General features: G+C 31.3%; 1 protein-coding gene across 1 annotated transcript; it reads right to left on the minus strand.

Annotated features, from left to right (window-relative positions):
* Positions 1–7,441: 7,441 nt before the first annotated feature.
* LOC121132515 (transmembrane emp24 domain-containing protein 5) lies at positions 7,442–12,173 on the minus strand. Its single transcript, XM_040727933.2, has 4 exons — positions 11,940–12,173; positions 11,034–11,224; positions 10,034–10,188; positions 7,442–7,809 (listed from the first exon to the last, which is right to left on the minus strand). The coding sequence occupies exons 1-4, from the start codon at positions 12,123–12,125 to the stop codon at positions 7,553–7,555; spliced, it is 789 nt and encodes a 262-aa protein (XP_040583867.1). The 5' UTR covers positions 12,126–12,173; the 3' UTR covers positions 7,442–7,552.
* Between the last annotated feature and the right edge of the window lie 13,606 nt (positions 12,174–25,779).

A 25,779-nucleotide genomic window follows, 5' to 3' on the forward strand; every position in this document is an offset into this window, starting at 1 on the left:
TGGGCAATTGATTCAACCAAAGATATTCTTGTCACAGATCGGCTTGAGCGTGGAGGAGATTACACACTCTTTGCAGTTTTGCTTGTTGTTCGGACATTTTTGATAGCACAAAAACAAATCAAACATCCAATTGTAGCTTTTTGTCAGCTGTTTTGAATGGCGCCAAGTACAAAAATTAAAAACTTATATAACTGAGGCTAGACAGCCTCGAAGAGGATTCTAATTTTTGTGTAGTCGCCCTGTATTCACTCAAACTTTGCTATTGATAATTTATTTAATATCCCTTAAAAAAGTTAAACAGAAAAAATTATTTTTACATAAATTTGAAACTTTTCTTTGACGGCATATTTTTTTGAAGTTCTAATATAATTTATATTCCTTACTTTTAGCTATTATAATAATCCATTTGAGAAAAAAAAAAAATAGTTTCCTTGATCCTTCATTTTTCTTGATTTTTGTATGACTAAACAAATTTTGTAGGAACTATATTCAAGATAACTTTATAAATATTTTATTTTTTGAATGCTGGAATGTTTTATATAATTTTTATTAACTTTAATTTTCCCCGAAACAGCTATTTCAGATCGAGATATGACTTTGAATCCTAACTATACTCTAAAAGCTACCTTTAAAAAAGCTCTTAAAGCCAAACCTTTTGGTTGAAAGTGTAATGCTCATCTACAGCTTAAATGATAATATTATGTATGGTTTTTAACTGGCGGGCGTTCCAAGACCTGAATTTTGTTGCATGGTGATATAAATGCTATTTTTTTTTCTTGCATGGTTTTATGTTCATCATTGAATGAAAGTGATGCCACGACTAATCCTTTGTGCAGTTTGAGTGTCCAATTTGTGAAGTTATAAAGAAATTGCCAATATAAAACCCTTTTTTGGAGCAGTAATATACTATTTTTTGGAAACAAGATGAAAAATTATATCAGAATATTGACTTTTAATAAATAGATTATTTGTATTGGCTCTCGTTGAAGAGACATTTTGGAAGTAAAACCCACCCGCATCTTTGTGAGATATTGTCTACGCTTGTTTCTTGGTCTAATTTAGTATGTGTTTATAATTTGAGGGCAAATTGATTCCTTATCAGAGCTGAAGCAAATGAACAGGCAAACATAGAAGCACTTTAATTACTAACGATTAGTTAATCGATAGTAGTTTGTGCATATGTAAAAAGAAACGAAAATCAGCATGGTTACAACGACAATTTGAATACTTATTTTTTTGTTAGGAGATCAGCTTAGTCATCATGAAGTTTCTCAGAATCCATCTTTTATTTTGTCTCCTCTCGTTCGTAGTTGCAAATTCGATAAGAATTGATTTAAGATAAGATATAAAGTTTGGAAGTATATCAATCGTCAATGATTTGCATCCGACATTGCTCCGAATGAGGCACATGTCCAGCCTTAATCTAAAATCTGAAGAGTCAATAATCTTCTTTTTCAACACCATAGCCCTGAGTGCTGCGGACGACTTATGATTACCTTTTCCTTTTGCTGTGGAGCCTTCATTCTAAGGGCGTAAGTTAAAATTACCAGCAAAGATTGAGTCACAGCTCTCCACAAGTGGGGAAAATATCTTTGAGTAACACTCTAGTTTGTGTTGATTTGGGCCATAAATACCAAAAATATACAAAAATAGAATTTTATTTTGACCTTACATAGATTTCCACTTATATGGCTGAAGGTTTTACAGACTTTAGTGCCGATTTTTTTTAAAATTAATTACACGCCTTCTTGCCTCGTTTGAGTGAGATTCGTTAAGAACATACATTTTAGGAATACCGTGATAGTTTACCATGCTGGTTCTTGTGTCACAAAAGAATTACAACATCAGGACACTGCAGATATCATAGATATTTAGAAATGACATGCTTTCTGTTAGAGTCATTTAAATGTATTTAAAGGCTTATTTCCTTTACTCCTCCTCGGACTTGTAAATGAGGAGGTTGAATTTAATCGACTCGAACTCACAGATCTACTCCGTTTCTGATTCAAAGAATCATCACCTTCTTTTAACACACAATATAATTTTTTATTTACATCTTTTGTAGAGGAACATCCATAATCCACCTCGCGGATAAACATTTTCCCAAAGAGTTTAACAATAGTGTTCTGATATTTTTTGTTTTGCTATCCATTTCTTAAGAAGAGGATTCTCTACTTGTATTGACGTCGGTATCCTTGTTCGTACCATTATGATCAGAGATGGGATTAAGGAGGCAGTCCTGTTTTTCATTAGGTAAAACCATTCCAATTTTTTCCAACCCATTTTTGTATGAATAGTTGTAAATTTTTGAAAAAAATTTAAATATAAAAATTGTATATTCTTTTTAAATACTTAAAATTTAATTTTTGAAATTTTTTCAAAATAGTTGTGGATATATGAAAAAAAATATTTTTTTGAATTGTGTAATTGAAATTTTTTAATATGATAGATTTAACTTTTGAAATTTTTTGCCGAAAAAAAAAAAAAAAAATTTATATTTTTTTCAAAAAACCAACCCTCCCCTCTCCACCAAATATAATTCTGTGTACGCCCCTAATAGCAAAATGGTGTTTCTTAACTATTATTCAAAATATTATGAATAGGAATTGTCATTTGGAATCTTTACTATAATCACATTTGAATCGGCCTATGGATTTATTTTTGGAATCGTCCTATCACTAGTTAGTACGTGCAGGCTAACTATTTTTTTATCAATTTTTCTTTTTGTCATTTTTGAGAAAGGTTGAGAGATACACTGAAGCCACCATTATGTTTTAAAGGTAGTATTTATTTTGAATATTTACTTTTTTGTGGTTCCCTAATTATCAGTACTTTTATTTCTCTTCTAATCTTTGATTAATTGCACATAATTAATACAAATTATATGTATTCAAATTACTTTGATGTATGTAGGTAGTTGATAAATGAAAGCAAATTACAAATATGTGTATACATGTTAATTAGAATACTGTATTAGTGTTGAGACTCGGTCCAAAAACAGGTTTGTTTCTGTTCGGTCTTAACAGATTTTTTCAATGCCGATTTTGACTAACATTTTGGTCATGACCGCGATCTTAGACCCTATATCTAAATTAAGTTGTTTTCAAATCGTGGACCTAGTTTTTTCAGTTTCAATTTATGGATTGATTTTATCACCTATCTAGCTAATTTATGAGTTTTACAACTAGGATGTATGCAAAACATTAAACTTCATAAGTATGACGTCATTGTAGTTTGATGTAGATATATCTAAAGCAGACAAGACGTCATCAACAATTCGTCTATAGTCTACACTGAATTTGAAATGAAACTAAATTTTTCTTTGAGAATATTTCAGACCCAACTTTTCTAAAAGACTAAATGAGTTTGGTTTGGTTTACAAAAAATAGCAACGGTCTCACACCGGTGTTATATTTTCAAACCGATCTCCAACACTAATAATATAAATGTTGTATTTACCTGCAGACTCTACCAGGTGATTAATATGTGGATACATAAATTACTCCTTTCTTTCTACATATGTTATATTTGCCATCTGTTGCATCACTTTACTAGCTACGGCATATAAATGTATAAGATGACAATCCTAATCCCATAAATAATTTGAATTATTTAAATCATCGATCGAATAAATGGAATTGGGCAAGAGCGTTGCTTACGTATATTAGTTTGTTTACAATCAAGAGTGGCGCTGACTTTTGTCAAAATATTACAACTCCATAAATACTACTATTATTTAATTAACAACAGTATCCGGTATGGCCCAGAGTTATTAGGCGTTGACGAACAGACAAAAACCTCCACGGGAAATCCTAAGTATTACTCTCCATTTTTCATGACCATAATTACTCCATTCATAGATGTTCTCTCCTCAAGAATAAAAGAATAGTAATAACATCGTAGTATTTTTACCATGACGTATTGAGGCAAGGAGTACTTTAGTCTCTAGAGCGCTCTCTCGTTGAGTTTTAGCTACAAACACTCTTTGCTAAACCTCATCTAAAGTCACATTTTTGATTTGTATTTCTTCTTTATTAATATGAGGTACAGCTGCACACACTCGTCGTTATAAATTAATACTCAAATTATATATTTTCTTTATGGATCAAGTATCTTCGCTGTTCTGCAATACACCCAAAATTACTTTATGGAAAGAATACATGCAAAAATACAGACAAACTTCATATCACGTATTTACCTTAATTGTATCGCGTAAACTTTTAACCAAAAATAAATTGAAAAAAGGAGTAAAATCAGTTGGTAGTTGGCTATTTCTGGGATAATTCTTCGAAACTGTGGAATCATTATTCAATACTTGTTTAGAATCATTCATAGCTTAACAGGAGCTAATTTAACTATTTAACGTTCAGAATACTGATCGGGAGAAAAGTAGCAGAAAGATCGTCAGCTTACAGCAAAATGCAAAGTAAATTTTTAGTAAATTATCTATTATTCATAAATTCAAAATTATCATTTTTGAATGTCTTACTTAATCTATTGATGCTGCACCCCCTAAATCACACCCCCTAGCGGACAATATATTTTTAACTTTTTCTCATGTCCCACTACTTTTCAAGATCATTTACAGAGTTTAAACACTTTATAATATATTTATAATATACAAGTCATTGAAAATGATGGTATTTGATAGCTTAAATCTCTAGCTTTAGATAAAGGAGTAAATACTTTACTTTAATCAAGTATGAGATGAAGAAATAGTAAAGCAATTGGCAACTAATCCTTCATTTGGTACACGGTCCTTGTTCCATTTTACAAAAGTAAATTGGGGTTGTGCACCTCAAAAAAATGCAAAATATCTGGGACCGAATCAAAGAGGTCGTGGAGTGAAAAAAGGTCAAGATCCCTCGGAAGGGATAATATTGATGAGATAATTGCCGAACCGATGGACGGGGCCATATGTGAACTTTGACATCCTCAAAGTAATTTTCTTTTTATAAATAAAAGGAACATATATTAATGGAAGTTAGTTTTAGGCATAGAAATTTGCGGGATCTCTAAGGAAAGTAAAAAATTGAAAAGTTCAAGCCCGAAAAATTATAGCCGCCCTTGTATCCAGATTACAACCACCTCGTTATGTATTATAGGAACGTAATTATGAACAAGTCTGGTGTAGTGCACCATCCTAATATTGACACAATAAATGTATCCATTCAGGGATAGTGACACGAGGGATGACCCATCCATGGAGTATTAGAGTCGGAAATTGTGGATTATGTACGAAGTGAATTATACATAAATTGAAATGAAGGGCTTTTGAAAAAATTGGTTCGGATCAAAATTTTGGTTCTTTTCTTTAACTAGTTTATATGATCTATTAAATAAAGTGTTCTTCACTTTCACAAGTGTCTGAGAAGCTTCAAATGTTGAGCTACCAGGGTCATTCATATCAGGCAAATTATAATTTACTCTTGCTTTTCTTTTTGACACTCGCGCATGCTGCATTGGAAGTTGAATAATATCTTAGGATGATTATTGATTGGGTTATCATAAATGGGTGTAAATCTCTTTTTATTAGATGTTAAAGGTCTTTAAAAATTGGTTTGTTGGACGTTTTAATTATGGGACGGAGGTGATTCTATATTATAATGTTCAGTTTCTTAATTTTGAGGTTCTGTTATTAATTCATCCATATCTCCAACTATATAATCAATTTCCTTGGTGCCTGTACATCTAAATAGGTATTGTCGTTTATACAAAATGATGACAAGCTACAGAGGAAGTAGTATCCTTTTCAACAAATAGGAAAATGATGCTCTAATTCAGGATCTCAGGCTCATTTAACAAATTAGGCTAGATGGGAGGTCCTCGCTGATTATAGATTCTTCAAGACCAAATTAATAACTGGTTAAGACATCAGTACTCCCTACCGAAGAAAGCTTTTCGTAGTAGCTTTCATTGAAGTTTTTTAAATATTTGTCTGTGAAATAGCTTGGTAGGGTCAAATTTTTCTTGAATAACCACTTTTTATATATTTTTGAAAATGTTTTTTAGAGTAGTAAAAAAAAAAAATCATAAAATTGGTACAAGTTTCCTTTTTACAAGTTGAATTTTATCACCCCATGTTATTAATGAGTTCTCCGTTATTTTATTTTTATTGATTCTTTTGTCTCTATTTCGAAAAAATACAGACATTATTGCATTATTGTAATTGTTGTCAGGGGAGTAGAGGCTGTAAGATTTTTGTTTTAAGGAAATTTAATATTTGACATCAAAAAATGTAATATTTCAAATTTAATTTAATTTCCCAATTTTATTTTTTGTGAATATCTATGGGTATTTTGAAAATTTTTTCAATAAAATCTGAACTTTTTTTTCAGAAAAATTTAATTTTGAAAAAAAAATTCCTGAAAATGTTAATTTATGTCAAGACTTTCTGGAAAAAAGGATCTACTCACTTTACACCTGATTTTTATCTCAGCTCAGTCTTAAAATACATTATGAAAGGAGTCTGGTATATTTTGCTCTGATCTCTGACAGTTTGAGGCGTATTGGAGAAGAGTATACCAGATATTCTTCTCCAATACGCCTCAGCTTGCAAAGTCTAAGGGATTGAGGTCAGGCTGGAGGAGGGCCGCAATGGAGGGAGGACAGAATTTGGCAATGTTGTTGTTTCATAAGTATTGATTCTTCTTCAGATGGTGATGCCAACGGTCTCTGCATCCTTATCGACACTGACACCTCGGCGGAGATCGCACACGTTTTTTGGTTTTTTTATCTTTTTTTTTTGTAGTTACTCCGAGATTTTTAAACTTAGAGACATGAGATGAAAAACAAACTTGTATAAATTTGTTTTTGCTATCGTTTGTTAATTTAATAACAATAATGGTAATCGTATATATCGTAAGTTTTGGGTCCCCACTCAATATATTAACATGTAATTGTTTTTTAAACAACACCTAAAGTAGGTGGGACACCACAAAGATTAATTAAAGAATGCACAAAAAAAGATAAAGAATGATCGCGCCGTTTTTGCCTCCTTTTTCATCTAAACTGTTCATTTCTCCATTCCTATCAATATAATATGACTAAAGAAGGGATTCATGAATAGACAATTCTAATTTTACTGATTAGAAGAGGAAAAACAGTTGAAGTGTCTTCTCTTTTTTCTCTTTAGTTCATTATTTAATAAGTCATATTGCTGTTAACATCTCACTCTAAAAGAAGAATTATCTCCTATCATTTGTGTAAATTGATTTAAAAATGCATAATAAAATGAATTCTAAGAAATTAAATATAATTACAATATTAACCCTTCACAAATACTATTTTAAGTGTAAAAAATTCTCTCCTATAGCAGTAATTCATTTTTTATCTTTAAATATAACAACAATTCTAAGAAACATTTGGTGTACCTATAATGGAGTATAGGTACTCGACCGACCCATTTGATCAAAATAAAACAATCATAATAGAATAGAAGTTGACCTAAGAAGTTTTTATATTATATGTACACTAATATATGTAGGTGAGGACGGTACGTTACATAAATGTCAATCTGTTGTACTACTAATATAACAAAGCATTCCTTTTCTCACTTAATAAATCGATGAAAAAATGTATTTTCATTAAATAGACTCTTCAACATAAAGATTTGAATAAATCCGACTCCAAAGAGTGCCACTATAACAAGCATTGAATAAAAACTAACTTTGAGCTCAAGATTAATAGCAATGTTGTGATCCCGGGAGTAATGTGCCTGAGTGATCCCTTGGTAGAATGAAATGCTTTCAACGGAGCTAAGGATATTCATCATGGAATAACGTATATCCGACACTTTCATTTGGTATTCTGAAAATGGAAAGGATTAAATATTTATATTTGTGTATGTAATTTGAGTTCAGTTCATAGACAATGACTATATCTTTTACTCTTAGTTCACTGCATAAATCATTAATATTATTAAATGGTTTTAAATGTTAAACACTTTGTTACATTTATTGTATTACGCAACTTCTCATACGAAAGGAAACAGCGGGAAAAGCCCAAAATCAGTTGTTAGTTAGTCAATTCTTCCCAATAACAGAATTATTATTCAATACTTAATTGTTGAGAATTGTTCACAGCTTAGCAAGAGCTTTAGTGTTGAATCAGACCACGAACAAATCCATATTCTTCCTCCCCTCTTTCAGTATTTTTATATATCGGTCCGAGCTAGAACGTACAATACTGTAGCATTATACTTGAAACTTCTCTTATTGCTTTGAAAGAAGTTATGCTGAACAGCTGAAATGGCATAGTTTGTAACTACGTTATTTCAGATGTTGTAATTACTACAAAAGACCGATAAAGACTGGTCCTAGGATTCAAAAAATTTATTGAGATAAGACTAGAGGGACTGCAGTCTCTTTGGTTTTTTTTAGAAGATCATTAAACATATCTTGCAAAAAATATTCATATTTTAATTACGATACAGTATAATACGGATGTAATATATTTTTACTAAGCTATATAATTTATTTCATTACATAACAGAATAATTTAAAAAAGGAAAAATACTCTCAATGACATCAAGTATCTTCTTTTAGGACCCACAAGTCTGGATGGGACGCGGTCCTTGGTCCTAAATAAGGACTAGATACAATCCTTAAGAGTTCATTCTAATTCAACCAATCAACGTTAAAAACACTGATAAGTTGTACCAAAGCAGAAACATCGACAGCTGACCTCAAATGCATTATACTTTTTTTTACGCGGTGTAAAATAGATGAACATTAAAATGTAAATATTTTTGTTAAGAAGAAGAATCATGATTACTGACATGGATGATAACTTTTAAGACAATGAATTCATAAAAATACACTACCCATCACCGTAATCGCTTATTTAAGTTGTGAATATTGGATTGCTCCTTAAAGCAATAATAGAAATACTACTAATTAGTGTTGTGTCAGTCCTTATTTCTACGGCCCAGTCCAATTTTAGGACCGGTCGTTAAGAAAGTCGGTCTTTCAGACTGTCAGTACAAGAGCGGATTAAAAAAAAAAGAAATAAAATTGAATGAAGTCATGAAGGAACAAATTTTATACGTTTTTAAGACTGATATGCAGTACTGAACTAGACTGGAACGAGAACAAACTGGACGGGAATGCAGTCTTGAGTTCTAAATAAGGATCGACACAACACCATTTCTCTCTATATATTAAAAGCGAATGCCTGGGAATCACGGCCAAACCAATTGTTGAAATTTTGCTTTAAATAACATGTTTTGAAAATTAATTTTTAAACTAACAAACGACTACTTCATATAAGAAAAAAAATAATGACCGTCAAATTCAAAAAAATATATTATTGCACCATGTTGTTATGTATCTTTGCGCACACTTTTTAAAAATGAGATTTTAAGTAGGGAAGAAAAAAAAGGAAAAGAGAATAAGGCAATTGATTTTTGATCATAAAATGAGAGTTGAGCGAATGCCATCTCAACCTTTGGCACTTGAATATTTTTTTTTTTTAACTATATAATTAGTGTTGTCAATCACATTAATTTTTTATGAAGCCCGTTTTGTTGGTAATCTAAAGAGTGATTTTTCTTTTACTTAGCAGTTCTCATTATTATTTAATAAGTCTCCGTCACCTTGAGGATTTGTCCCGGAGTTTTAATTGTAGGTCCTTGTTAGACTAAGAGTAAAATTGGGGATCGACATTGGAGTAATTCTTCCACTGTCCTTTCCTCCAATTACATTATTAAAATTGTCAGGGTTAGCATGTTGATTTTCAGTTGTTCTGCTTTTTTTAACATGCCAATATACATCTACTTATAATCTCATTTTTTTAAAACGTGCGCAAAGATACATATCAACATGCTGCCCGAATAATTCATAGAATTTTACGGGTTTTTTTTTTTTTTTTTTAGATAAAGCAGAAGAGTTCAGAATTAACTTCAATTTCTTAATGTCCCGGGCATAGGCAGAGTAGCCTACTCTAGTATACAATATATTCAAGAACTCCTGTCATGTCTCACAAGTGTTATTAAATATTATACACATCATTTCCTCGCTTAGCTCCAGCTTACCATCTTCATGTTGAATGTCATAGTCCGTCATTTCCTTTCGAAGAGTATCAGAGATAGCATCATAGTCATCAAAGTCATTGTCTTCATTAGCTTCCTTGGGAAGAGGTTTCTTGACATACATTTCAAAATACACATACAAATGATGCCATCTATTACTGCAAAGGAAATAAATAATATCATCAATGTTCAATAATCGCAGGGGCACACAAAAGATGGGCTGGAAGGGCAGTAGCCCTTCCAAAAAAGAAGAAATTTTAGCTTTTTACAGGATAAAAAATTTTACACAAAAATAGCGGCAAAAATTATTTTTGAAAGATCTATTTTCTCAATAAAAAGGTCTTCGGTCAAATAGTACAGTAGAGCAAAAAATTTAATATTTAAAATTTAATTTATCAAATTTGTTTCCAAAAATTGCAATATTTGAAATTTAATTTTCACATTTTTTGAGAAAAAATTTAATTTTGTTGTAAACAGCTATAGATTTTTGAACTTTCTTTCCAAAAAATATAATTTTTAAGAAAATAATTTTGTATTTTTGAATTTAAAAAAAAATAATAATTTCCTAATTTTTTATCAATAAATTTAATATTTGAAATTTAATTTATCAAATTTGTTTCCAAAATAGGGCAATATTTGAAATTTAATTTTAACATTTTTTGGGAAAAAATTTAATTTTGTTGTAAACAGCTATAGATTTTTGAACTTTTTTTCCAAAAAATATAATTTTTTAGAAAAAAATTTTGTATTTTTGAATTTAAAAAAAAATAATAATTTCCTAATTTTTTTATCAATAAATTTAATATTTAAATTTTAGTTTTGAAATTTTTTTGTAAATAGTTATAGATTTTCGAAATTTTTTCATGTTTGGATATTCTTCAAAGAAATTCCAAAAACAAAGCCCCCCCTCAAAAAAAAAAATGATAATAATAACAATAATATATATAGATATAGATAATCTTGTGGACGCCCCTGAATCAAGACCTAAAACAACCCCACTTACACGTTGATCAAACAAATCTTATATCCCCCGTCCTTTTTTACTCGAAATATATAATCATGCTCATCATGATATGCCGAAGTATCTTCACGTTCGTCATCTTTCCTATCTTTAGGAACGAAGCCTCCATGGGGATCATACAATTCAATGCTTATATCCGAGTCTTCTATTGCATCACTCTCCTTACTAATAGGCTATAAAAAGCAAAGACCTTTGAAATGCACTATTATAAATTGTATGGTGAATAGCGTGACCGGTAATTTCATTCCCTGTCTTGTCATTCCTAGTCATTTCATTCCCAGTAAAATTCATCCCCGGACATTTCATTCACACATCGTAGAGGGAAATTTGGTGATGTCATACGGTTTATATTGGTAAACTAATTAGTAGTTTTTGTGTATGACCGTAGCGAGAGGTCTGGGCAATCGCCACTGAAGATGAGTGATGACTAGTGATGGATGGGAGACGGATATGAAGGAAATAAGGTGTTTATGGATTAGAAATGACGTCATGATAAATCTTAATAGTGAGTAAGAATGGAATCCTGATTTGTGAGAAATGCTTATAGCTTTGGAAATTGAAGTAAATCCCAGAATTACTTCTCTTATTCTCCTTCTATTTTCCAAAGTATAAACGGACATAAATCCTTCGTATCCGTCTACCATCCGTCACTAGTTATCGATGACTCTTCACTCATCTCTAGTGCAGATTGCTGCATAAACTAAGAAGAAGTATAGGAACATAGACCGTTCCACGTCACTAAATATCCCTCTTCAATGTAAGAATGAAATGTCCAGGGATGAATTTTATGTGGAAATGAATTTCCTGGGAATTAAATTACATCGAATGAAAAGACCGGGAATGAATTTACTAGGAATGAAATCATCTAGCACCGGTGAATAGTATTACCACATAACTAATGACGAGTAATTGTCCAGTCTTGAGGTCATCCGTAATAAAGCATTCCTTGCCTTGATGTGGAACTAATGTTGTGAATTGGGCTGCATGTGTTTTCATAGAGAAAGAGGATACTTCATTTCCAGCGAAGAGTCCAATCAAAACACTGGATACAATGTATAACAAACAATTCCTCATTGTAGACTCTTGTACTTCGAACTACTACTAATTTGATATCAAATCATGTTATTACTCGTTTACTTTGAGAAGCAACATAAACATCTGTGAAAGCCAGTGTTAGGGCAAGAGCGAACAGGATATACAAAAATGAAGAGAGAAAAGGTGATACACGTAAGGTTAAATTTGTTCACAAACTGTGTATTTGCTCTATGTATATATTATTGATAGATCAAATATCAAACACAGTTGACATATTATACATGTGATCATACCTTTATCGGTTGAAAAGACCCAAATCCAGAGAAATTTGTATATTGCGTCAACATAGAAACAACCTTGAACAAAATTCAAAATTTATACATTCAGACAGTCCAATATTTCATAGACATATTTGAGTCAACTAAAAGCTTTGTATTCAAATTTCTGGAATGAGACAATATAGCAATGTGGTTGTGCTATAGCTTAGAAACTTTTTTATATTTATAAAACTTATATTGGTCCCAATATGCTCCCTTTTAGCCGTATAATATATGTGTAGCGATAGCATAAAAGCAACACATGATTTTTTTTGATAAAACAGAGAAAAACACATTATCAGTTTTTTACTTCAATGAAAAACCGAAGAGGATTTTTTAAAGAGTCAAATACAATTTTAAATCACTGAGAAACTGTCCAACAAGTTATTAATATCATTGATATTTTTTTTTTTTTACATGACCATATTATATACAAGTTCAGTCAATTTGATTTTGCAGTATTTGAACTTAATATCAAATTTTGATATCATCAATATAATCAATTTCAGTTGTTGAGGCTATTGTTCTTAACCTTTCTTCTTTTCGTTATTCTTGCAACGTGTCTTTTGTTATCAGTGTTACCAAATAATTGACTTTTTTCAGGTTCGGTTAACCTTAAACACTGCGGCTCCTAAGGACTTTATCACTTTTTTGAATAAATATAAATTATAGTACTTATATCAACAGATACAATTATGATAATGTCGCAATATTGAAAAAAATCCAGCTTGCTTTTATGTTATCCCCACACATATCTCAAATTCATCTTTTTTATTCTAATGATCAATTTTTGGGTACTTAAAGTGCTATTTGCAGCGCCTCCAAAGGGTTCATAATAATAATTTGTTGATAGAAAATTGAAGATAATTTGTATAGAACTACAATTCGTTGATTGGGGCCAAATTATTAATGAAAACATAGAAATCCAGACTTTTGAAATGGATTTCTCAGATCTATTGGATGATAAGAATAGGAAAAAATACCATCATTCATAATGAAGGCATAGAGTTTCCAAATTTAGTTATGTAAAGAAAATATTTGAGCTTCGACAATTTGCCTCGAGCCCCATGACTTGTAATCCACACTCAATTTTGCTAAAAATAATTCAAGCTTACTTTTGTGTTGACTGACAAATTTTCAGCTGGAGAGGCTGATGCAACCCCCCCTTCACCTCCCTCCCCTAAAAAAAAAATCCAAATTAAAAAAAATTAATTCTTTAAAATTGAAGATTTTTTTTTTAATTTGGACATTTGTGGGGGGGCGAGGGCTTTTTTCAAAAAATCCCACAAGTAAAGCCCCCTCCCACCCAAAAAAAAAACCTAATGTTTCGGGCGCCCCTGATATCCACCCTAAACAACAACATTTTTTTACAAATTATAGGCATAATTTGCACCTCATTGATCATTGTATCTACATCATCCTGGTCATCATTACTACACGTGTATCATTAATATTTTGAAGAGGCTAAATAAAGTTATGTTTTTATTTAAAAATCGGAATAAAATATCAATATATTTCATAAAATAATCTGTTCAAAAATCCTTTATTAACCTATTGACATTTCCAAATTCATATAATTATGATAATAAATTATTATTACAATAAACATCTAAAAAAATAAAAATATTATAAGCGCTTTTTATGTTTTTAACATACCTTAATATTACAATTCGAGTGTTTTGGCCAACACAGCGTTACCTCGCTATTCAAAAATATAAAATATATTTTGTTGTCAGCTGTCAATTCTTTCGTCTCACTTGATACGTCAAGGTTATTTCATATTTTATTCTTTTCATAAATAAACAAAGTAATAAGTTATAATTTACTTAAGCTTCGTTTCCATAAGGATTGGAATATAACTTGTTGTGAATTACTCGTCCTACATACGAGAATATATTGGCCATTTTATTATTTATATGTAGAAAATTTGGCTATCATTTACGAATACAGATATAGAATAATACTAAGCAATATATACAGTATTAAATACCATGTAGAATTTTAATATTATTAAATGTATATATTTAATTAATTTTAAAAATTGTGAAGAAACAAAAATATGATAATGATAGTCTAGGAGTAACTTAGAGATAAATAGCAGTTGACATTATTGACTTATTTGGATAATTACAAGTGGGGGCCTTTTTTCTGTTTATTATTGGAGAGAAGGTTGCGTGATACAATAAATATAACGTCGTAACAGTCGGCCCGCTGATTGTATTTGAATTTGATTGATAAAACGTATGAAACACAAACTTTGTGATAAATTTAAAACAAAAAATAGAATAATAGAATGTTTTTATACTCTTTTCTTATTAACCCTAACCAGAGACCTAATAACGATGTATCTATCTACAGCCGATATTAAGATTTTTTAGATTTTTTCCGTCAATCACCCTATCTCCTGTTAACTGTTGAGCAATAAACACTTTACACTTACTGATAGCCGCACCAATTGGTTTTTCCTCATCTAAACTTCATGTTAGGTGGAATACCAAATAGCACAAACACTTCCCAATATCTTGACTCAAAATCTACGATATACATGGAATTAAGTAATATAAAATCTCTTATAATTTTCAGTACTGAACGGCAAACAAAAGCGTGGTTGATGTCGTTATATATTCGTCCACAGTCTTTACAATATAGTGAAAAAGTATTCAAACTAGTCGATATCTGAAATTGGGAGATGACTTCCGGTCATCATGGATGCCTTTCAAAAGACTTTGTTTTTGCTAACGTCGCTTCATTCATAACTTTTTAGTAAATAAACATGTTGGTTGTGTTTGTTCTTTGTTCATTGCACACTACTCCCTATGATTGACATGGAATGCGTAATTTTGTTTTTCGTCTTTTTCACAGAGCTTTCATTTTGGTTAGTAAGTATTGAACAGAATTATTAAACAAGCCGCACACGTCATTCTTTCAGCTATCAGACCCGCAGTAAAAGAAGTTTGATGCCCCCTGCTCTATGCCATAAGCGTTGTTTACTTATTATTAGTTTGTGTTGAGGATTAGAGGATAGGGGCACCATCTTGCATTCATTATTGTTTATCTAGGTTATTATATTTATTTTTATTACAACACCTTAGTACATCTGCGCCATCTTGCTAATATAAAGGGAATATTTTACGTCCAGTACAACTGTTTGTTGATGCACGGCCCTAAACTCAATATGATTTTAAACTATAATTGTAACTCAAAACATTATGAAATGTAAAAAATCCCCAATAATATCAAATTTTATACCAATAGAAAAGGGTGCAATGAGTAATTTTAAATGTTCGACAGAGATTAGTCTTCCTCTTAGCGTTAAAAATTTGAGATCGTGTCAGGTTATGATTCGATAGAAGGCACGCTAGCGGCTATTCCTGCACATTAAACAATCTATATTGAAGTATAATCTTGAATTTGTTTGTGAAGTTTTAGATTAACACAAATGATTTTAAATATTTTAAACGGTTTCATGATTAACTTACGTATGGAATACGGCTATATTTCAAATACTTTTGCTAAAAACTATCATTTGGAGCCTTCAAAATATTAAAAGATATTTTTGAACACAACAGAAATTGTTGTGTTTATCTAAATAAATTGTACACATGTGAAATATCTGCAGTTTGAAATAAATATTGCAGTTGTGAGAGGTTGAGAGACGTTATTCAATTATTGCGCTGAATAATAACTATTTTTCATATAAAACTAGATTTCTAAGTCGTATATTTTCGGTATATAAAAAAAAAAAAAAAAAATATATAGTAACCCTGATAATTTATACAATGTGTAGGAGGAGAGCAGCATAGATATTATGACGTTATTTGGTGAGCTGAAAGCAGCCATAAGAGGAGGGAAATAATTACAAATCCAGGGCATTTCTGGGATTTTTTTTTTTTTTGGGCGAAGGGAGGGGGGCTTCTTGAAAAATAATTAACAATTTTGACAGAATCTATCTTTTTATAAAAGATATATTTGAAGAAATGCTTTTTGAGAATTATGTGAAGACAAAATGTCAATAAAAGTTTGACAACAATCTACAACTGATACATAATATTAATTGCTACTCTACCTTTTATGTATCACGCAACTTTTCCTCCCAAGAGAAACAGGGGGAACCCCGAAACCACTTTGTATGTAGCCAAATAAGTTAATGATACCAATTGCTATATATATCTTATTACTCCTTGACTATCACCGTCATATTACTTCTTCACCATTTTTAAAATGAATTATATATATATATTTCGTAAAATTAGGATATACATAGTATATTATTCTACACTAAATTGTATTCTGTCCTTTTGGAAACGGAGCATATGTATAAAATAACTTATTACTTTGTTTATTTATCAAAAAGAATAGAAAATGAAATAGTCCTATCAAGCAACAGAAAGTAATCGACAGTTGACAACAAAATACATAGGGTATTTTTGCTTTAGACAGGTAATGCCATGTACTAGGTCCAACGCTGTAATCTGAAGACTACTTAGCAAATTTAGAAGTTCTGGTGAGTTCTTCAAAGGCTGACATAAATAACGTTAGGCACGTTGAACATTTCATAGCACTCTATAGAAATTTCATTTTTTTTTTTTTTTTTTTTTTAAGCTATCAAGAAAATGGCGTCTGAACGTGACACTTGCACAAAGATCAGATCACTTCTTGATATAAGAAATATAATCTGGAGGTCACTTCCCCCAGTGGGTTCGGGCTAACATCCCGGTTGATAATGTTGCCATTCAACAATACAGCGTTCTTACCCACACTATGAAAGCTGCTCAAAGATGATTGAGCATTAACCTCACTTTCTGGCCAACAGAAATATGGCCTCTGTATTGAACCAATTACAATCCTTAGGACTACGTCTTCGGGTCATGTTTAGAGTGCAGGGCCTGTACCCTAAGGTACAAAGTCGTCATTGCCACCCTAAACGAATACTGGACTGTTATTTCCGCAAAATACATAAGAAAGACGTGCCATGTCCTCCATAGGCGTCTTAAAGCAACAACACTGTATGTATGAGATTCCATCACTGTTATTTACATATTTATTAAGCAATGTTGGTAAATATTGTTATTCAAGTTGAAAAAATATGTACATTGTACATACAGGTATGTTGCTCTGATTGTGTCAAAATGTACATCAGAGGTAAGAGAATTAGTGATTACTAATTACACAATAGTGATGGGATTTAACGATTTATTTTTCTGGAATCAGGATCCCCATCAGGAAAATAATATTTATTTTGTTATTCCAATTCTTATTTATTACTGGTATTTAACGATTTAATACTCTTCTAGGTTATAAAAAAATTAGAACCTAAAAATACAACTAAAAATTTAAGGATTTTTTGCTTTTTAATATTTGATTTTTTTTCCCATCAAATTAAATTTCCGATGAATAAATATGTAGTTTAGAATTTTTTTCAAAAAATTTTACATCAAAATTTAATTTTTTGAAATTTTTTTGGGAACAACTGGGGAGTTTGGAATATTTTTTTCAAAAAGTTTAATATTTTTTTTTTTCCCCCAATTTTTTTTTTTGTGAAACTTTTCTACGAAAAATTTAACTTTTTGTGAATATTTTAAATTTTTTCTGAACTACTATAGATTTTTTACATTTTTATGCAAAAAATTTAGATGTTTCAGAATACTTATGGGATTTTGAATTCTTTTAAAAAAAATTTAATTTTTGAAATTCTTTTCCAAAAAAAAAAATTTTTTTTTTTGAGGGGATCGGGGGGTTGATTTTGGAATAGATTTTTAGAAAAACAAAAAATCAATTATTAAGTTTCATGTATTAATTTTTTGGAAAAAAATTTCCAAAATTAATAGCTATTCACAGAAAATTATATTTTTGGGAAAACAAAATTGAAAAATTAAATATGTAGGAAAATAATTACAAATATTAAATTTTTAGTCGGTTGAATATTATTCCGATAAATAATTATTAATAATATCTCGCAAAAGACGAGGGTAGCAAAAAGCCCTAGTACGGAACAAATGTTATATGGACAAACTTTGTTTTAGTTAAGAGTTGAAACTCGCTCCAATACCAAATTATTTTTCAGGTTCGGTCTTAACTGACTCTTATAGAACAATTTGGACCGATATTGTGGTCAAGACCATGATCTAAGACCTTGGACTGAAATTCAATATTTTTCATTTCGGGAACCAATTTTTTCGGTCTCAAAATATATATTCTGACATATGCAACACATTCAACTTCATATGATGACTTTTTAAAGAATGTCACAACTTTGAAATACGGATAACGTTACCAACAATTCATTTATAGAATAGGTATAGACTGAATTTTAAATGAAACGGATCCTGACCGATTTTTTTCTTTGAAACAGGTTCAAACCGAACTTCTTTAAACCGAATTAGTTTGGTATACAAAAAATCATATCGATATCAGACCAATCTAGGATTTTCAAACCAAAAACCAACTCTTGTTTAGAATTACTATATGGATAAGTGGCCAATTTGACCAGCTCTTTGGGCATCATTATTTTTACTTATTCATACCCTTTCTATGAATATTTTCTCGTTGCCTCAGTATTAACCCTTTACTGCCTGGAAATACTTCAAAATCTCTTTTTAAAAAACAGGTGTAGCATTAATTTCCAAGTCCATATCTTTTAACTAATTGGGATCAAGGCTAGTTTATGATCAATATAATAAATATGTCTATATATGTTCATAAAAGGAATATGTTTTTCAATGAAATTTTATATACTTTTCTATGTTTAGATTATTTATATAATTTTTTATGAATTTCTGGTGTTATTATTTAAAGTCATTCACCTGAATGTACTTTCAAAGCCATGGTACATAGATATAAATATTTACTATTTTTAAATATTGTGACCAAGTGGATCTCGAATTATTGTTAATATATTTTTCTTATTAAAAAATATTTTAGCAGTTTTTTCATCTATATTATATGCTGATGCCTTTAAAAGTTTATAGAAATGAGAATGGAACACTTTTAACGAGTTCTATGTCAGTTCTAATATAGGGCAATATATCATTTGAAAACACTTGTGTTTTAGATGTATAGCTGACCCTTTTCTGATACAATTTATCAACTAAAATATATAACTGTAGCACAAATCTTTCTATAAAAATTTTGATCTATGTATAACACGGATCAGAGACCTATAGTATAAAATCTTAATAAATATAGGCTTGGGCAGCCCAACATTGACTTTTAATTTTCTTATCACTATAGCAAGATTTTGTAATTAATTTTTGACATTCTGGTTCAAAAACAAACTATAATAGACATTTCGTAATCTTGTCATCATTAGTGAGCAAAAAGCCAAAAACAGTACATCTCATATCTCCTAGACTCTAAGTTGAGGTGGCGAGGTTTATGGACCCTATGAACTGCTCCACGAGCCTGGTCTTTAAGGTGGACAGTTGAAGAGTGGTTGGGGAAGACCTCTTTAGGAAAACAGGAAGTGGAGGGCACAATTTAAAGAGGGATCAGGAATTCTCGTCCAGTTTGGAGAAGAAGATCAAGGAGGAACCCCCAAATCGATCTCCAACAACTCCTACGTAGCTACTAGAACCACCAGGAGGCCTGTGAAGGGTGGTTTGAGATTTTCCTCATACAAGAAGACCCTACCATCTTCTGAGGACATGAAGGCCAAGAGCCTCGAGGGGTATAAAGGTAAAGAGATGAGGCCCTGTCCTCATCAGATTTAAACCTGCTGGACTTTTCTGTGCGGGCACTTTGGAGAGGGAAACCAACAAAACGTCATACCAAATTGTGGATGCACTGAAGGCCCTCATAGTGGCTGCGTGACACAACTTGTCTGAGGAGTTTGTTATCAACTTCTCCAATGTCTTTCAGTAATATTTAAAGGCTAGGATTGATGTTGATGGATGTCATATTGAGTTACCAAATTTGCAAAGTTCAAAAGTTTTTTTCCAAAATAATTTATTTTTGTTATTTATAAATATTAAGCAACCTCTTGAGTCTAAGTTTTGCTGCCCAACCCCGTACTAAAATAAATCAAAGTTTTTTAACTGATGTTTGTCAAGGAATCATTTTTTATTAATCGCTTTATATCTTAGAATTGTGTACTATTTGATATAAGAAAAAATATTGAAAATCAAGTGAGTGTAGCTAAAACTCGGCAAGTCATGAAAGAGGAGTAAATATCTATATTATTAAAGCAAAGTTTGTTTATCTGACTAAATATTCGCCGATGCCTTGTGGGTGAGAGAGCACTTAATAACATGGAACATCGTGTCTAATGTATATTTAAAATATATTCAAAAAAATTTATAATTTTTTTTTGAAGAACTGAGGATTCTTAATTTTTGGTCTCCAAAAAACTGAATGTTTGAAATTTAATTTTTCAATTTTTCTTTAAAAAAAAATATATTTTTTGTAAGATTAGTGTACTTTGGAAATTGTTTTCATAACGAGTTCTTTTTTTTTTTTTTCAAAAAATTTATATTATGTGTTTTTTAAAAAGTTTAACTCTCTTTTTTTCTCTCTCTCTCTTTACTGGTCTAGGGAAGTTACATATTCAAAAATATTTAAATAAGCATTACATTTTATAATTAAATCCCTTAACTAAAAAGAAATGATTACTATAAACATGGTAAACAGATAATGTACATTATTAGATGCATTTTCTCTAAAATATTGATAAAATATGTCCATAGGTATAAAGCAATCATTAAAATAATCCTAAGAATTCATATGAAAATATTAACAACAAAAAAAAAAAAAGAGAAACAAAAGCTGTAGTTTCAATGGCAATATAAAAAAAGACAACTATTGAACTTTTGAGGCGCAGAACTTCTTAAACTGTCTATGGATGCGTATCAGGCCACGAAGAATCTTCCTATGGTTATTGAACTCGAAGGGTAGTAGCAAATAAGATCCCCCGCATATTTCCATGATAGACTATCCGGATCAGGGATTTTAATTGTGAATGCTGAATACTTTGCACCAGTCCCAATCAAAAATGCTCTAAGTTCTTCCTTTCTGACTGGTTCGCCTTCAGTTAAAATTCCAGTGATTCTACTTTTACCGCTAGAGAGAGCAAACGCCAAGGCACGTGTCTTTGTTGGAGCATTAGCGACACTTGATGTGACTCCGAATAATAGCAGAGGAGTTACGAACTTATCTCGTGGTCCAGATATGTTAAGAGAAATAAATTCGTTCATAATGCAAAGAGTAAGGCAGTCATCAAAAGCATGTATTGCTGTATTAAATAATTTTCCACAAACTTTGTAAGGAGCATTAAAAAATAGATATCCTGTGGAAATTTGAAATTGCGAAGTAAATTTTTTTTATCATTAATTTTCGCAATTGAGCTCTTAATTCTCCTTTTCTATGATATTGGTAGGTTTAAAACTTTTAAAAACTTTTTACATATTTCTTCTGCATTGTCCTTAAAATTTGATTCGAAAGAAATTCTCAAATGCCATGGAATTGGCATTATATGAAATTTTGCAGCTTTTATGTGTGGGTTACCACAGTTGAACATTGAGTTGTTGCCTAAATCGTGAATCGAAATAATATTATTTGATAAAGCCAACCACTCCAATTTTTTGGTTTTACAAGGCTTTGAACCCCAAACTTCCTATTGCAATTTTGTCTCACCACGTTAATAGTCGAGGACGATGAAAAAAACGGCTTCCTTTCCATAAAATCCTTTGAATTGCTGCTAAAGATGGAGAAAATGTATCCGGATGATTATTTATGAAATCCGTTCCAAGCATAAGGCAAGTGTAATACAGACTTGATGAGATAGTGGATCGCCACTCAACCTTCGGATCTCACATAAGATCAATTAAAACTTTTTGGTATATTTTAGGGATTCTTCTGGCGAGTAGAGATAGTCCTCCTCCGATAAGAGATTTGGGTCTTTTGATTGAAGTTAAATAAAATCTATGAAACAATCGATTGAGCCAGCTAGATTCTATTCCGATTGCTTTCTCGGCCACCCAAGGAGTAGCTGTTGCTTTGTAAATTGTATAGGAAGTTATAAAGATCGATTTTCTTCTGAAGATTAAATTTTCCCCCAGAGGAGATTGCTGAATTAACATAACTATCCAGAAACGTTTAGTTCGAAAAAGAGACACCGTTTCTGTTCCATCCGATCCCAAGAATTTCAATTACTCCCCTAACAGCACAATCTGTAATTTGAGAATCTTTATCAGGATTCCATTTACTAATAGGAAGAATTGTTGTTTTATATTGTTGACTTTTAAACCGGATCTCCGTTCATATTTTTTGAAGTTGCATTTTACAATCTCAATCCGTTGTGCTAATTGTCTTTCAGAATTAGCCTATAACACTATCATGACGTCATCGGCGTAAATATCAATTACATGTTTTGAGTTCCCAAAATCTACTCCGAAACCCGTGAATTTCTTTAAAATTTAACACGTAAGACCGTTTAGTGCCGCAACAAATAGTAAGGGAGCTGAAGGACAGCCTTGCCGACAACTCTTTTTCAAAGTTATAGGATCCCTCTAGGAATAAGAGCAATTCCGTCTTTATTAACTGATTTTCGAAGTTTCCCATACATTTCCATAGACTTTCCTCTTAGACTAAGTAGGGAACTACCTCATCCACGCATTGGATAAAAATCCTTCCACCCATACCATCGGGTTCAGACACTTTATTACCATTAAAAGGTTTTTTATGTATTTGGAAATACAATATGCCGTAAAAATTGTATGGAAAATTAGCTCTATCACCACCAATAAGCCTTTGGATCCGCGAATAGGATACAGAATAAGGGGATTTTATTTCTTGAATGCAAATAAAATCTGGCTTTTCGTAGAGCAGGCTTTTCATCAAGGAATGTCTGAAAAGTCTATCTTTTCCACCTCTCGTATTTAGCGATATTATTTTATAAACTCCCACGTTTATTTTCTGATCTCCAGAAATCGGCAGTTTGTGAAAATCATCTATACTTAATTGATATTTAAAAGGCATTGAGGTCTTAAAAAATATATATATAAAAAAAAATACAAAGATACAACCTAACTCATTGGAATTTTATTTGGACCTTTTTGCGGTGAATTTGTACACGACCTTTTAGAAACCAAACCAGTCCTTGAAAGTAGAATAAGATCTGGATTTAGTGGCGGTTTTTGCCTTGCAATTATTAGAAGTGAAACTCTCGTCTTTTGGAGAAGACTTTACCCCTTCGCCCTCTGTTTGAAAACACAATGACTTATCAACTATTTCAACTGTGCTCGCTGAGTAGGAGTCAAGGGCATCAGTATCTCCTCATTAAGTTCTGAAGGAATGTTGATATTTTTCTCAATTTCCATGTCTTCATGATTTGATTGTTCATTAAGGTCCACATCAATTATCTTTAATGATATATTTTACTTCAGTTTTGTCAAGGATTTCATAAGAACTTTCAACAGCCGATCCAACTACATTGACAATAGCTGATGAGGTCTCACGTGATTCGGTCGTATTAACAGTCCCAGAGAAACTTGATTCTTGAAGAGCTTCTCCTCCTAAAATAAGAAATGGATTTGACGGAGAGTCAGTTTCTTTACTATCCTAGTAAATAATTGAGCCATAGTTAGCTTTAGTATTCCTAAATATTCAAACTGGAATTATTACAACTATGTTTTTTATGTCCAAGACCAAAACAGTTTTGACACTGCAGCATTGTGTATTTAAATTAAAATATTATTAAGTAACCATACAAAGGGACTATCTTTGGTATATTAGCAGGATCTGAAACAACTTCCACAACGTAGTCCCTATCTCTCCATACATCCTTATAATTTTTGTATTTAAGTTCACCCTCTTCATTGAATGGATTCTTTATTGGATAATGCTCAACCACATCTCCAAATTGCTTGAACCATTCAACCGCTCTGACTTAATTCGCCCTTTTAAATGTGTTGACCATTATTATTGTGACCCGTTTTTTCTTATTAATACTAAGTTTGTCAATTCCTGTTAATCTTAGTTTTACATTGACAAAGTTTCCTTCAATATTTGTAAGTCTATATGTATGTATTTTTTGAGGTCTTCAATTCTCCCCCTTATATTAATACGAAAATTTGAGTAGAATCCAACTTGATTCATTCCAAACTTTGGATTTGCTCCGGTTATTTCATGTTCTTTAAAACCAAAAAGAATAGCCATATCGTATACATAAACATGTTCTAGTCCTTCAACACGAAAAGACTTATCATCTTCAGTATCTTCAATCATGACGACAAAGATCTCCCATTTAAACCTTTTGTCCCAGTCAAGAGTTTTCCATTCATTAATCTTCCAGTCTCTTCCTTTTTTAAGTGTTCTCGAGTAAAGTATGCGGGACGTTCCTTCTTTACTCCCTTAAAACGGTTACAAACGAAATGAATATGTTAATTCTGAGAATTTTAAGAATATTTTGGAGAAGAGCAGCTTAACTGTCCTGACGTTTTATTAGATCAGCTGCAAGTACCCGTGAGACGAAGAAAATACACAGAACCCCCAATCTGTATATAGGAACAGGGGCGTCCTCAGAACAATATATGTGTGGCGATAATATAAAAGCAAGCTGGGATACTTTTTCTCAATATTGGGACTTTATGATAAACGTATCCGTTGACATGAGTACTATAATTTATATTAATTCAGAAAAAGGATCTTAGGAGCCGCTGTGTTCAAAGTTAACTGAACTTGGTAAAAATCAGTTATTTGGAAACACTGATCATAAAGGACAGGTTGCAATAATAACGAAAAGAAGAAAGGGATTTGTTGGTTAGGAACAAGCCTCATCAACTGAAATGGATTATATTGATGATATCAAAATTCCATTTAAAGTTCAAATACCACACAATCAAATTGACTGAACTTGTATATAATATGTTCATCTTGAAATTTAAACAAATATCAATCATATTAATAACTTGTTAGACAGTTTTTCTGTAGTTTAAAATTGTATTTGACTCTTTCCAAAAATCCTTTTTGGGTTTTCATTGAAGTAATAAAACTTATAATGTTTTTTTCTCTGTTTCATCAAAAAAATCCGGACTTACTTTTATGTTATCGCCACACATATATTATCCTTGGGGGGTTTTTTGTCCACAGCATTAATGAATAATTTTTTTAGAAAGGAAATCCTAAAGAAATTCCCAATGACCTTCTTTTGATAAAATAAATCATAAAATAACAATAACAAGGGCTTATAAGCAAGAGTTACTTCGAAGTCGATTCTCAATTTTACTCCGAGTACAGGGTTACACACGCAAAAGTGATTACTTTATACTTGAAAAATAAAAATGCCCTTTTAGGCTGTCAACTATAAAAAACCCCTCTCACTTTCTAGGGCATGTTTTATACAACTCTGTAAATACTTGAAAATTAAAGAAAGTCCTCCTCTA

The sequence above is a fragment of the Lepeophtheirus salmonis genome, chromosome 2, assembly GCF_016086655.4.
Source record: "Lepeophtheirus salmonis chromosome 2, UVic_Lsal_1.4, whole genome shotgun sequence".
NCBI classification, from domain to species: Eukaryota; Metazoa; Arthropoda; class Copepoda; order Siphonostomatoida; family Caligidae; genus Lepeophtheirus; species Lepeophtheirus salmonis.